This window comes from Acomys minous (assembly GCF_964271855.1).
Source record: "Acomys minous genome assembly, chromosome: 3".
NCBI lineage: Eukaryota > Metazoa > Chordata > Mammalia > Rodentia > Muridae > Acomys > Acomys minous.
In genome coordinates, this window is record NC_140485.1 from 95,471,964 (window position 1) to 95,485,747 (window position 13,784).

General features: G+C 46.9%; 1 protein-coding gene across 3 annotated transcripts in view; it reads left to right on the forward strand.

Moving 5' to 3' along the window:
* Positions 1-13,784, forward strand: part of LOC311593257 (uncharacterized protein) — a 191,624-nt gene that overhangs the window by 97,609 nt on the left and 80,231 nt on the right. For all 3 annotated transcript variants that reach the window (XR_014777638.1, XM_084774458.1, XM_084774459.1), the window contains exons 21-23: positions 2,125-2,280; positions 4,673-4,763; positions 5,866-6,003. Coding sequence is in view for 2 of the 3 variants with exons in the window: in XM_084774458.1 (XP_084630584.1) it covers positions 2,125-2,280; positions 4,673-4,763; positions 5,866-6,003 (385 nt within the window). In the remaining variant the exon portion in view is untranslated. The remainder of the gene's footprint in view (positions 1-2,124; positions 2,281-4,672; positions 4,764-5,865; positions 6,004-13,784) is intronic.

Consider the following 13,784-nt stretch of genomic DNA (forward strand, 5'->3'; position numbering starts at 1 on the left):
GGGCAAGAGTCTCCCAGTGGCACCCACATTTCTTTCCACTCAGCACATGTCCTTTTGGGTTGGTGCTAATTATTGGTTTGCCAGCTTTCCCACATGAAATCCCTGCCAGGCTGTTTACCATGACATCCCGTGACCAAGTACCTTAATTGGTTTGTGTGGTTAGAGCAGGCTACCAGAGGCGATGCCATTTATAAAGAATAGAGATGTATTTCTAACAGTTCTGGACGCTGACAAGTCCAAGACCATGGGGCCGACGCCCCACAACCAATCATCTCTTAAAAGTCTCTGTCAACTACTCTCGTATTGGGATTAAATTCCTAACATGTGAACTTTGGGGGACATTCAAACCATAGCCCCTGGTATGGGGCCTGAGCCGCACCAGGCACTCCAAGGACTTCGGCTGGCTTTTCTCTTGCATACAGCGAGGCTGACTAGCGGAGGGCGCAGAGACATGAGAATATGTCTCGTGACGTCACGAGACAACATATGGGTCTTGAGAAGCGGGGTGCTAATGAGGCCTATTGCAGTTTTTACTAGGAGACCATGGAAAATGGAGCTAGAGGGTCTGTTTCAGTACATACACTGCTGTTCTGATTCCTGTGAGAGGCCCTGCTGGCATAGATGGTCCAGCCGTCCCCAGCCACCATGCAGGACCTGCCTGATCGCAGTCTTCATGGGACTTTATGCGTATCATTTCCTTACATTCTTAGGCTATCCTTATGAGGCAGGTACAAACACTTCATTAGCAAGCAGGTAGCACATCAGAAATCAGGCCAAAATCTCCAAGATAGAAAGTAGAAACTGAAAGGGAGCTGCTATCGGCCAAGCTGGTACCTCCCAGACGCTGCCTCTCTGTGATGGACGAGCCTCCCAGGAGTTAATAGTGTAAAAATTACCCTTGATCTATCATAATAATGATACTCTTCTCATTTGAAAAACTACTTTGGGGGCGCAGCCAAGGGAATATGTCATTCTTTCTGAGTGGATCAGGAAAAGTATCATGGGAAATGATGCTATGAATAGAGCTGGGAAGCATCATGGGAAATGATGCTATGAATAGAGCTTGGATCCCTATAAAAAGTATGGGACCACGAACTAGCCTGTCAAGACGGGAGAGCCTGCTCAGCAGACAGTCAAGTGAGGCGGAAGGTGTGGCATCGGATCTGAATCCAATAGACAGTTGAACTCATTAAAGGAGCCTTGACAAAGACTACACCGGGGAAGGTGGGGAGGAGACACCAGCTCCAGACTAGGGAGAAAGGAATGGGACAGCTCCTTCTGTCACAGCCCAAGGAGGGAGCCAACTTGCCCACATCTTGATCTCAGAGCTGAACCAATGGGTTTCTGTTGTTTGGCACACTGAGCACTTGAGGCGTTTCTGTGGTACTTAGTGACAGCCCTGGCACACTGATCTGGGTACCAATTCAACTCTCAGTAAGAACTGGCTTGGACTGGAGAGGTTAGGAGACAGGGAGAGAACTGCGGATGCTTAAGGCCGAGCAGCCACAGGGACATCTGAACGAAGCTCTGGGGTGAATCAGGGCAAGGCTGAGGGTCACGGATTCTTACAAAAGGAAATGGTTTTAGGGACTGCATGTAGTAAGGGAGAGGAGGACCAGGGCTAGAAGCCTAGGCCACATCTGAACTTAAAGAAAAGCCAGTGAAGGCTGGGAAAGGGTGGCCAGGGGACAGGGGCATGGGCAGTGTGGGTCCAGGAAATAGAGGTGCTCTCCAGGAAGAGGCTGAGGAGTCTGGAGTGAAGAGCTCCAAGAGAAGACAGTGAACATTGCTCAGAAGGCAATATCAATGCCCTCATGGGGGCTCCTAGCACAGCATCTACTCTGCAGGGAGTCAGGGTTGAGGTGGTACCCAAGCGCATCGCATCCCCGGCATTAACTCCTGTATCACCCGCCTGACCTAGTGCGAAAGTGGTCGTTCTAGATCATTCACTTTGCATGAGACAAGGCTTGCTCTGTTTCCATTTTGCATTTGTACACATAATTTCCATTTTGTGTTTGAACACATAATCTTGTGTGTTCACTTCCTCTTGGCTTAATTCTCTTTCAGGAAAAAATATCACTAACAAATGTGCCTTTGCTCCTCCCCTCCCGTCCCCGCCTTAAGGCTGTATAAGGAATTGGCCCAGGAGGTGGGTTTTGAAGAATCCCATCTGTATCTGAGGCCTGTTCACTTTGAGTTTGCATCGCACAAGGACAAGGTGGAGCCACCCCCTCCTGTCTTCATAACTTCCCTGCTGGAGGACAACAGTCGAGTAGACAGGTGAGCCCTCAGAAGCTGAAAATGCTGGCGTGGTGCAACGAGTCGCCAGGGAGAACTCTTCCATCACTACTGAGCAATGCAAATGCAAGTGGAGCTGCGCCTTTAAATTCTCTTCCTTGGATGTAATCCGCCATCGTGGCAAGATCTTCTTTACTATTTTCTTTTTTAATAAGGAGGAAAACCTGTGTTGCAAACAAGGGTATAACTAGATTTAAACACACAAAATCCTATTTGGGGGGGGGTGCCTCTATGATTGAAGAGCTGGTTGTGAGATCTTGAGGACCAGGGTTTGGATCCCATAACCCACATCAATGCCTCCTGACTGTGGTCGAGACCTGTAATTCTAGCCTCAGTAGGTGTAGACAGGGGACCCCCAGAGCAAGCTGGCTAGCCAGAATTGCTATATCTGTGAGCGCTGGACTTGACTAAGAGACCTCGCCTCGCTCAATAAGGCAGTAAAGTGATGATGATAATTCCCAACATCAACCTTGGGCCTCTACACTCATGAGCATTCCCCCTCCCACACGTGCACACCTATATATATGCAAACATGTCTACACATATGCATGACTGCTACCACCACCACACGTGCACGGAAATGCAAAAAGAAAATAATAACGATAAGCAACAACATCACGGAGCCCTGGGAGAAGCAGGCCGGAGAATGCAAAGGAAAGCACGGGCCCCCTGGCTTCACTGGTGATGAGGGATGTGAGGGCTGGCCTCCTCTCTCACCTTCCCAGACCAGAAAGAAGTCGGCTTCTCGGGCATCTGTCACAAAGAACACAGAGCTCACATGTACACAACATCTTAGTTAGCTTACTTCATGAGAGATCCCTCTCATGGCCCAGGGGCAGGCAGCCCATGTCAATCTACCTAGTGGCCTACCCCATCTACTTGGCTACAGCAAGGCACCTCTCCTTTCCTAAAGCCAGTCTGTAGTGTGTGGGGAGGGCCGGCTTCTCCTGCCCTCACTCCTTTCTTTCTGAGCCAGTCTGTCCTTTCTCCCAGGCTTCCAGCTGCCCCTAGAGCTTCCTGGTACAGGCTCTACCCCTGGGAAGGCAATGGTGACGTCACAGAGGAAAAGTCTTGGTACAGCTAGTGTAGATCAAAGTCGTGATCAGCCTGATGGACTCTCCAGAGCATGGGCTGGGGTGAAAGACGTTAGCATAGCAGGATGCCATGGTGATTTCTTGGCATCCTGAAAATCAGGGCTGCATTTATCTTTAATGGGTGGAGCAAGGTCACTGTCCCCCATGTGCCTTGGGTTATTTTGCAGTGTTCTTGACTTCTACTGGACAGATGCCAGTAGCAGCCTCTGTCCTCCTCCTCTTCTTCCTCCTCTTCTTCTTCCTCTTCCTCCTTTTCCTCCTCTCCCTTCTCCTCAACCTACCTACCCCTTGTTTGTTTCTGACAATTGAAGATGTCTCTAGACATCTCCTAAATAATTCCTTGGTGGCACATTTTTTCTTGCTCTATTTCACCTCACTAGGTAAAACACTGAAAGTCAGGAAGTATGATGCGGCCTCAAGTGAGGCCAGCTCTCCAACTGCCACTGTGGAGCCAAGGCAGGGACATGGCACAGAGAAGGGTTAGCTCCTGGAACCACAGACAACAAGCAGACACATTTAGGGGTGTCCCAAAAAAGCTTTTTCTGGAGCTGGTATTTTACTCTTCTAGAAAAAGCAGGGATGGCACCCACCTAGTGGCACAAACTGTCCCCGTGCTCTATAGTCTGGTCAAGTGGTGTCCAGTTGTGCTTCAAGACAAGGAACCTTCTGGAAGAGTGATCCGTGTATTTAGAGAGCATGCATCATGACTTAATTTTATGTACGTCAAGTTCCTGAAGTTGTCCCTTTGGAGTGACAACGTGAGAGCAGCAGGCCATATAATATGATGACGCACACTTTAGAAACCACACTCACACATGCGCATTTCACAGTGGCCCTAATCCTACCAGAGCTAAAGAAACAAAGACGGTAACACTAAGTTACCTGACAGAAAGTCACATTTTACAAAGGGCTACGCACCAAGGCAGGACCGTGGTACAGGGAACGTTAGCTGCTGGAGCCACAGAGAGCGAGTAGACACCATTTAAGGGTGTTCAAAAGAAGGGGTTGGTGGAGATCCTGAACTGGTGTGGGCAAGAAAGTGAGAAGAAAAAGGTGTGATGCAAAGGACTTGCCATGGTGTGGAGTTGGGAGTGGTGACCACACCAGTCCAGTGGGGATGGGACAGACCCCAGGATCTTCCCGCTTGGGGTTGAATGGTCCTTTGTAAGCTTGCTATTACCACTGGCATCCCAGATCGGGTCAGCTGCCGTCCTGTGCCACCAGCTGGGCATCCCCTGACAGGCGGGCGTGTCAGGACCGCTCCACTCTCCTCCTCACAGGTTCTCCCCCACCTCCCTCACCTTAGCCATCTCTGAGCTGGATAACCAAATCGGCAAATTCAGTTTTTATACAAAGGACTCCATCCAAAAGGTAAGAGATTCTGTGTTGTTGGGTGTTTTTTGTTTGTTTTGTTTTGTTCTGTTTTTTGGGGTTTTTTTTGTTTTGTTTTTTTTTTTAAGAAAAGAGGCTAAAATTTGAAAAAGAAACTAAAGTTTAAAAAAGCAATTTATCCTTGTGTCCTTAAATAAAAACCGTTTAATTCATATAAATTGGGCTCCATCCGTAAGAAAAGCTTTCTCCGCAGTCTCACCTAGCATGATGGCACATGCCTGTAATCCCAGCACTGAGGAAATGGAGGCAGAGGGATTAGGAGTTCAAGGCCAGCCTCAGCTACATAGTGAATTTTAATTTGAGGCTAGCCTGGGCTATATGAGAGACTGTCTCAAACAGAAGAAACACTTTCCTTTATTATTAATAATGCTGGCCTTGGGTGGGAGAAATAGCTCAGTGGTTAAGGACATTGCCTATCTTCCCGAAGATCCGGGTTCAAATCCCAGCACCCACATGGCAGCTCACAGATGTCTGTAACACTGTAACACCGAGATCTGACGCTCTCACATAGACATACAGATGCAGGCAAAACACCAACACACATAAAATAAAGGGAAATACATTTTTTAAAAAATGCTGCTCTTAGACGGGCCTGACTTGAGCCATAAGGACTGCAGCCCATACATAATAACTTTTGTTGGAGTTAAAAAGAGGAAAGCATATGCAGCAAGCTTAGCTATTAAAATGTATGCTTGTTATTGGAGATGTCATCTTATCTTTTAAACCCTGGTGTCGTTTTTTCTCCTTTCCCCTTGAGTTTCTTTATTATGTGTAGATATTTTTTCTTAATGACTTCAATCTAAACCTGGCTTTCAAGAGCCAGCTTCTGAGTCCTTGTAGCTAATCAGAGCCCTCCCCTGACCACAGGGGAGCTGCGTGGTGTCCAGCTACACAGCAGGTGAGACTCGGAGGCTCCCTGCCCGGGGTGAGCTGCTCCCTGGGGAAGGGCAGGTTCAATCTGACAGTGTATTGTGCAGTTCAAGTCCTGCGGCTTCGACAGTTTAACCTTTCAATGAGCTCCAATGCCAGCTTCTTCTCTATCTGGAGGCAACGTCTAGCAATTCCAATTCTCTTCCCACAGCTCTTGTTGCGTTCCGGAGTGGAAAATATGCAAGTGACCCTCGCCTGCCAAACTGCTCATAAAAATGCTTTGATGGTGGCTGTTCAGCAGGCATCTTTCTATCACACCCCTGGAGTGGACAGCCCTGTTGATAAGAAGGTCAGCCAACCTGATGGAGAAGCCAGAGGCATGCTGCCCCGCCAGGAGCTCATGCCGAGCTGCCCCATTCTTCCTCCCATTTTTATTCCTTTTTTCTCCCCTTCTCCCTTTCTCCTTTCCCCTCCCTTCCTCTCCGCCCTCTATCACCTTTTCTTTTTTTCCTTCTTATCTGTGTAGGGAAAGCAGATGCGGTTTCTCATATTGTATACTCAGAGCACAGACTACCTCTGTGGCTCCAAACGCTGTGGAGATTTCTCCCCACTAGCAAGGAAGCAAGACAGTGCCTGGGACTACCTGTGTTCAGTTGTGACACTATGTGTGCCCTTGCAGGTAGCCACAGACCTCATATGTTAAAGGCCTTCAACACCAACACTGCTCCCATTTCAGCCGCAGTCAGAAGTCTAGGCCTCTGGGACTTCTGATTGGCTGGCTACAAAGTGGAGCTCCCATGATTCCCTCCTCGGGTTAATAGAGTTCTCATAGACTGGAGGGAAATACATTTTACTGTTTATTATAAAGGATGATTCAAAGGGCATCTATACGTAAGCAGATGAAGAGACACGTAAGGCAGCCTGAAGGGTCCTGAGTTCGAGAGAGCTATGGTCCCTGTAGTGTTGGAGTGCACCGTCCTCATAGCAGGTGGATGGGGTCTCAGTCCCTTGTAAGTCTCTGCATGACCCCCTCTTCTGAGGCTCTCCCAACTCTGCCCTGTGGATAGACTCTATTGCATGGGCCGGGTTGGATCATGTGAGCTACACAAAGGCTTGGACAAGAATGTGGAAAAGCCACTAGATAGAAAGGCTGTGCGTCTCTTCTAAGAGCTTAGGTAAGAGCCTGGCTAGGGGAAGGCTTCTCAGATCTCCTCCCCTCAAAGGACAGATTTCAGCCAAGGGACACTGAGAGTTTAAGCAGACCTTTGTTGAACAAAACAGAGATTAGATTGGCTTCACCTGGAAAGTGGGGTGGGGGTGGGGGATAGAAGGGGGCTTAGCAGCCTATTGGGGTCTGTTTTGACTTTTTTTTTCCCAAGACAGGGTTTCTCTGTGTTAGCCTTGGCTATCCTGGGCTTGCTTTGTGGTTCAGGCTGGCCTCGAACTCACAGCGATCCACTTGCCCTCTGCCTCTCGAGTGCTGGGATTAAAGGTGTGCCACCACGCTTGGCCTGTTTTGACTTCTAAGAAGTTTTAATGAATATTTATGGCGAGGCCCAGGATATTTATGAGGTAAAGTGATACCCTTCAAAATCGTGGCAGACCCCACCTCTCTTTTAGGGTATCTCTTCCTATGATCATCTTAAAAAGTCCTTGAGAAATGGGGACACCAATAGTCACAATACCAGTAATTGTCTAATGAAGCCGGGGCAGCAACAAGAAAGAAAGAAAAGAAAGACAGAAGCCGGGCATGGTGGCGCACACCTTTAATCCTAGCACTTGGGAAGCAGAGGCAGGCGGATCGCTGTGAGTTCGAGGCCAGCCTGGTCTACAAAGTCTAGGACAGCTAAGGCTTTACGTAGAGAAAACCTGTCTCAAACAAAACAAAACAAAACAAAAAAACAACCAAAAAAGAAAGAAAGGGAGGGAGGGAGGGAGGGAGGGAGGGAGGGAGGGAGGAAGGGAGGGAGGGAGGATAAATGAATGTCCTGGAGTCTGGGTTTCTGATATAACCGGTAGAACTTAGATGTAGCTTCAAGGCTATTTTACCACACAGGGTGGTTCTGACCCTCAGGAGACACAGCCGTGAGGCAGCTGTTTCCTAGATCCTGAGCGTGTAACCCTCTGTCCAACCCAGAGACATGGTGACCAAGGCATCCCTGCTGGGCTTCGGTTACCCCGCATCTAATGCCTTGCCTACCAGGTCTCCAGAACACTCCGCAAGGCCTGTCTGCCACACGCTTCACCCCTCCCTTAGGGCCGGGGGTGGGGGGGTGGGGGTGAAAACCACACTTCTGCAAAGGAATCTCATCTACTGTTGAAAGGAAAATCTGTGTATTTAAGATTAAGGTTTCTTGGACCTCTGCAGAAATTCCAGTTCCCATGGCCCACCTCTGGGAGAAAGGAGCAGGTGAAAGGCCAGTGGAAGGTTAGGGTGAAGGGGTGAGGAGCCCAGCGTCTCCTGCTCCAGACACGTAAGCTCCTCAGGGTTATTCTAGCCACTTACGCCTTGGGAGCTTTGAGTCAAGAACCACTGGCAGTATAAAATATATATATCATATATCATATATCATATATATCATATATATCATATATATATATATATATATATATATATCATATCCCACTTCCTGTCTTCCTTCCTTCTTGACCCCACCTCTTTTACTGTCTTGCTCTTTGTTGAGTGGTGATGTGCTTCGTGTATTACTCTAAAATAGAACTGGCCAGGCTCGCCCAGGACAAAACGGATCAGTTCTCAACTCTTCCCATTTGTAGATAAAGGATTCAATTGTTTTCTTGTTTATCCTTCCTGCAATTCTTTTTGAGAATGTGGGAAGACACATTTGATCCTTATTTATTTATTTAAACATTGTGGTTGGTGGTGGAGGGGCCCAGTGACCATGCCATGGCTCACGCTTAGAGCATGGGCTCTGGACAGAGCGCAGCTGGTCAGGGTTGATGGCCAGTGCCCTTACCCACTGCGCCATCTTGCTGGCCCTTGATTACTTTTTTCACAAAACTACCATACTGTACGTACTCTTTTCCCTCGTATGTTTTCTTTTATCTTTCTGTTGTAGAGATATAATTCTCAGAACCTAAGATTATTCCTTTAAGGTATCTAAAGAGTACTTGCTGCTCCTCCACAGGACATAGGTCTGTTCCCAGCACTGCGCATCCCTGCTCACAACTGCCTGGAACTCCAGGTTTGAGGGCTCTGAGTCCTTCTTAAGCCTCCTCAGGCGCTCCTACACACATGGCCTCCTCAGGCACTCCTACACACATGGTCTCCTCAGGCGCTCCTACACACATGGTCTCCTCAGGCGCTCCTACACACATGGCCTCCTCAGGCGCTCCTACACACATGGTCTCCTCAGGCGCTCCTACACACATGGTCTCCTCAGGCGCTCCTACACACATGGTCTCCTCAGGCGCTCCTACACACATGGCCTCCTCACGCGCTCCTACACACATGGCCTCCTCAGGCACTCCTACACACGTGGTCTCCTCAGATACTCACACACATGGCCTCTTCAGGCACTCCTACACACATGGTCTCCTCAGATACTCACACACATGGTCTCCTCAGGCACTCCTACACACATGGTTTCCTCAGGCGCTCCTACACACATGGCTTCCTCAGATACTCACACACATGGTCTCCTCAGGTGCTCCTACACACATGGCCTCCTCAGGCACTCCTACACGCATGGTCTCCTCAGGTGCTCCTACAAACATGGTCTCCTCAGATACTCACACATATGGCCTCCTCAGGCATTCCTACACACATGGCCTCCTCAGATACTCACATACATGGCCTCCTCAGGGCTCCTACACACATGGTCTCCTCAGATACTCACACACATGGCCACACCCACAGACACATGACCTCCTTGGATACCCATACATACCTGGCCTCTTCAGATACCCCAACACACATGGCCTCCTCAGATACATAAACACATATTTTTATTAGTCTACTCACAGGGCCATGCGACAAATATTTTAGAAATATTTGTACCACTTTTAAAAGAAACCCCGAACCTAAGTGGTTACTCTCATTTCCTTGGCCCTCAGTCCCTGGTCATTACATATTTCTACTGTTTGCATAAATGTAATTACACATGTGGCCTTTTGTGTTTGGCTTTTTTCACTTAGCATGATGTTTTTAAAGTCCATCTGTGTTATAACATCTATTGTAATTCATTGCTTTTTATTACTTGGTAATATTCTGTCATGTGGCTATACTACATTTTGTTTATCTATTTGTCACTGAATTATCTTTATTTATTTATTTATTTATTTATTTATTTATTTTGCTATTAGGAATAATACTGCTGTGGGCATCCACACACAACGATTAAAAAAACCATCCAGTGGCTTTTTGTAGCCCAAAACACAACATCCTTAGCTAGAAATACAAGATCTTCCCTCTCTGACCCAAGCCCTCTCTCCTCTGCCATGTCCTCTTGACCTCTATTTCATGTCCTCTTGACCTCTATTTTAAGAGTCAGTGGTGGTGCCATATGGTGGTGGCACATGCCTTTAATCCCAGCACTCAGGAGGCAGAGGCAGGCGGATTGCTGTGAGTTCGAGGCCAGCCTGGTCTACAAAGTGAGTCCAGGCCAGCCAAGGCTACACAGAGAAACCCTGTCTCCAAAAACCAAAAGAAAAAAAAAAAGAGTCTTAGACGTTTTGTATGCTCTATGCGTCTCATCTCTGGTCTCTGTGCCTCTTTTCATGTTATTCCAGAACATTTTGTCCCTATGCGGCCACACCCCAATCCTTCTCTTACAGTTTTTATTTTTTGGTGTAAAATATGCTACTTATTCTCCATGATGCAACTCAACTATTGTTATGGGGAGCCCACCAGAAATGACCAATTGAAAGTCTTTATTCCAGCTGGCTAGGACTACACTCAGGTATCAGGGTACCCAAGTGCAGTGCCAAGTGTTTACACCAGTGGTTCTCAGCCTGTGGGCCATGACCCCTTTCAGGGAGCCAAGTGGTTCATTCTCAGGGCATGCATAACAGATGTTTATATTATGATTCATAACAGTAGCAAAATTATCATTAAATATTAGCAACAAAATAATTTTATGGTTGGGAGAGTCACCACAGCATGAGGAACTGTATTAAAAGGTTGCAGCATTAGGAAGGTTGAGAATCACTGATTTAGACTTATATCAATGGGCTTTTAAAGGCAACTCCCTCCTTTTTTTAAAGAAAAAAAAATCTGGTTATCTCTCTCAGCAGCTGCAGGGGGAAGTTTACACAAGCAAGCACTTTAACAGAAGCTAAGATAAGCTGGCTGAGGCATCTTGACTAGGCCTCATAGAATAGAGTTGGGTAATTTCCCATAAGATTCTCTATCAAGGAGATCAAAATTTAGTTGCACCTGAAATGGCCTCAGCAAGAATACAAGATGGAGGAACCTCTGCACTGTCTCCCCTGTCACATTACATCTTCTAGAAAACAAGCTGGGCAGTGGTGGATCGCTGTGAGTTCGAGGCCAGCCTGGACTACAAAGTGAGTCCAAGATAGCCAGGGCTACAGAGAAGCCCTGTCTTGAAAACTAAACCAAACCAAACCAAAAAACAAACAAACAAAAATCTTCCAGAAAACATCTCGTCCTCTTTGAACTCTACAAAAGTAAATTTCATGACTTTTTCATAAAATGTATGCATGATGTGTAAGTTTTTAACAAATGTGAAATGGTCTTATAGCATAATCAAGAAATGGAGCAAGGGAGGAAGAAAATAAAGAAAGAGGTGAGAAGGTGGTGGTGCACACCTGTAATCCCAGCACTCAGGGAGGCGCAGGCAGGTGGATCTCTGTGAGTTCAAGGCCAGCCTGGTCTACAGAGTGAGTTCCAGGTCAGCCAGGGCTACACAGAGTAACCCTGTCTCCAAAAGAGAGAGAAAGAGAGAGAGAGAGAGAGAGAGAGAGAGAGAGAGAGAGAGAGAGAGAGGGAGGGAGGGAGGGAGAGAGAGAGAGTGTGTGTGCTACCACTGATGCTAAGGGGGAAAAAAAATTTCACAAATCAGTGAACCACCAAAAGGACAGCCTGGCAAATAAGTGGTGAAAAGATGTGCAACACCAGTAGCCATTAGAGCCATTAGAGAAAAGTAACTTAAGACCCCACTGAGAAATAGTCCACAGCCATCAGAATGGTTAAAAGGTAGCAGACGGCCACCTCTAGTCCTGGCAAGCACATGGAAGATCTAAAACCTCTGAACACTGCTGACTAGTGGTGCCGCCACCTGGAAAATAATTAAGCAATTCCTTAAAGGGTTAAACATGTACCCACCTTATGAACTGGGCTTTCAACATCTAGGTATGCATTTAATAAAGAGACATGAAAGCACATGAACTTACAACAATTCATGCGTGAATGTCCATAGAAGCTGTGTTTGTGATCATCAAGATCTGGGGGGGGGGGGGGGGAGGAGTCCAAGCATCCTCTAATAGGTGAACATATCCTTATGATGGAATACTACACAGTAGCACAAAGAAATAAATTATTGACACCCACAACAATATAGATGAAGCCAAATATAAGGACCAAATTCCGTATAAATCTATGTAAAATTACAGGAAGTCCATTCTCCCTGTAATTGCCACTAACAGAAGAGAGACTGAGGAAGGAAAGCCGGATGGGTGTGGAGTTGTGAGTAAGAACTTACCTATGCAGATACTTTCAAAATATTTTTATAAAATTTTAACTACTCCTCAATAGAGAAAGTTGCTACTTTTTCAAAAGATTTATTTATTAATACATTTTATGTATGAGTGCTCTGTCTTTATGCACACCAGAAGAAGCAATCAGATCCCCTTGCAGATGGTTGTGAGCCACCAAGTGATAGCTGGGAATTGAACCTTTGGAAGAGCAGTCAAAGTGCTCTTAACCACTGAGCCATCTCTCCAGCCCCCAAAATTGCTACTTTTAAAAGGAGAGCCAGGGGTTGGGGATTTAGTTCAGTGGTAGAACGCTTGCCTAGCAAGCGTTTGGCCCTGGGTTCGGTCCTCAGCTCTGGAAAAACAAAAACAAAAACAAAAACAAACAAAAAGGAGAGCCAAATTTAATAGATCTGAATGAAGAGGGGCAAAGCAGATGGGCATAAATTAAAAGGAAGATGTTTGACGTTTACGGTTTCCCTGCTGACACAGGCCTTCTACGCACTGGATTCGAGTTAAAACTACAGAACCAGATCTTAGAAGGCATGGGCTACATGAGACTCTGCCTCAAAAAAACAAAAACAAATAAACAAAACAACAACAACAAAACTAGATTAGAACTGAGCAAACAATTTGAAAGTGTCATAGGATTAAGGGTTAAAAAGAAATGTGGAAGCCGGGCGTGGTGCTGTATACCTGTAATCCCAGCACTCAGAGCAGATCTCTGTGAGTTCAAGGCCAGCCTGGTCTACAAAGTGAGTCCAGGACAGCCAAGGCTACCCAGAGAAACCCTGTCTCAAAAAAGAGGGGAGAATGGAGGGAGGGAGAGACAGAGAGGTAGACACACTTGCAAGAAGGGCAAAAAATGTGAAATAGTTGGGTGTAGAGTGAAAGGTGGGCGTGGCTAAAGCTGTGGTTCCAGATGAGGGGTGGCCTGTGTGAATGCTGGACTCAGCAGCCTCTGTGGTCCCAGCTGGCAGGAAGCCATTTAATGGAAACACACAGGCCAGAAGAGTCTTCTCCCACCCTCATGAGCTGGCCTTTGTTCTGGGTAAGGAAACAGGTTCTAGAAGATAAGGGGAAATAGACGAGGCCTGTGGGTGGACATCATCCCCCCCATCCCCACCCCCACCCCCGACTGAACTCAGAACCTTTGTTCTCTTCCCTCCCACCATCTTACGGCCTGGTAAGATGACCCCTCTTCCGACCTGGTAGAGATTTCCATTTCCTGCACACTAGGACGCCCCAGGGGTCTTGATGGGTGGGGGGAGTGAGATCGAAAACTTAGATTTTTTTTCTCATCTCTTGGATCGTCTTCCTTTTGGCCTCACCCTCCTGACATAATTTCAATATGGTAACTCCTTGGTTATGTCACTGAAAAATATGACCTTCCCATTTGAGGACATAACCTTTTTCTTTCAGTTAGTGGTTGGTAAAACATAAAAGACATCTACC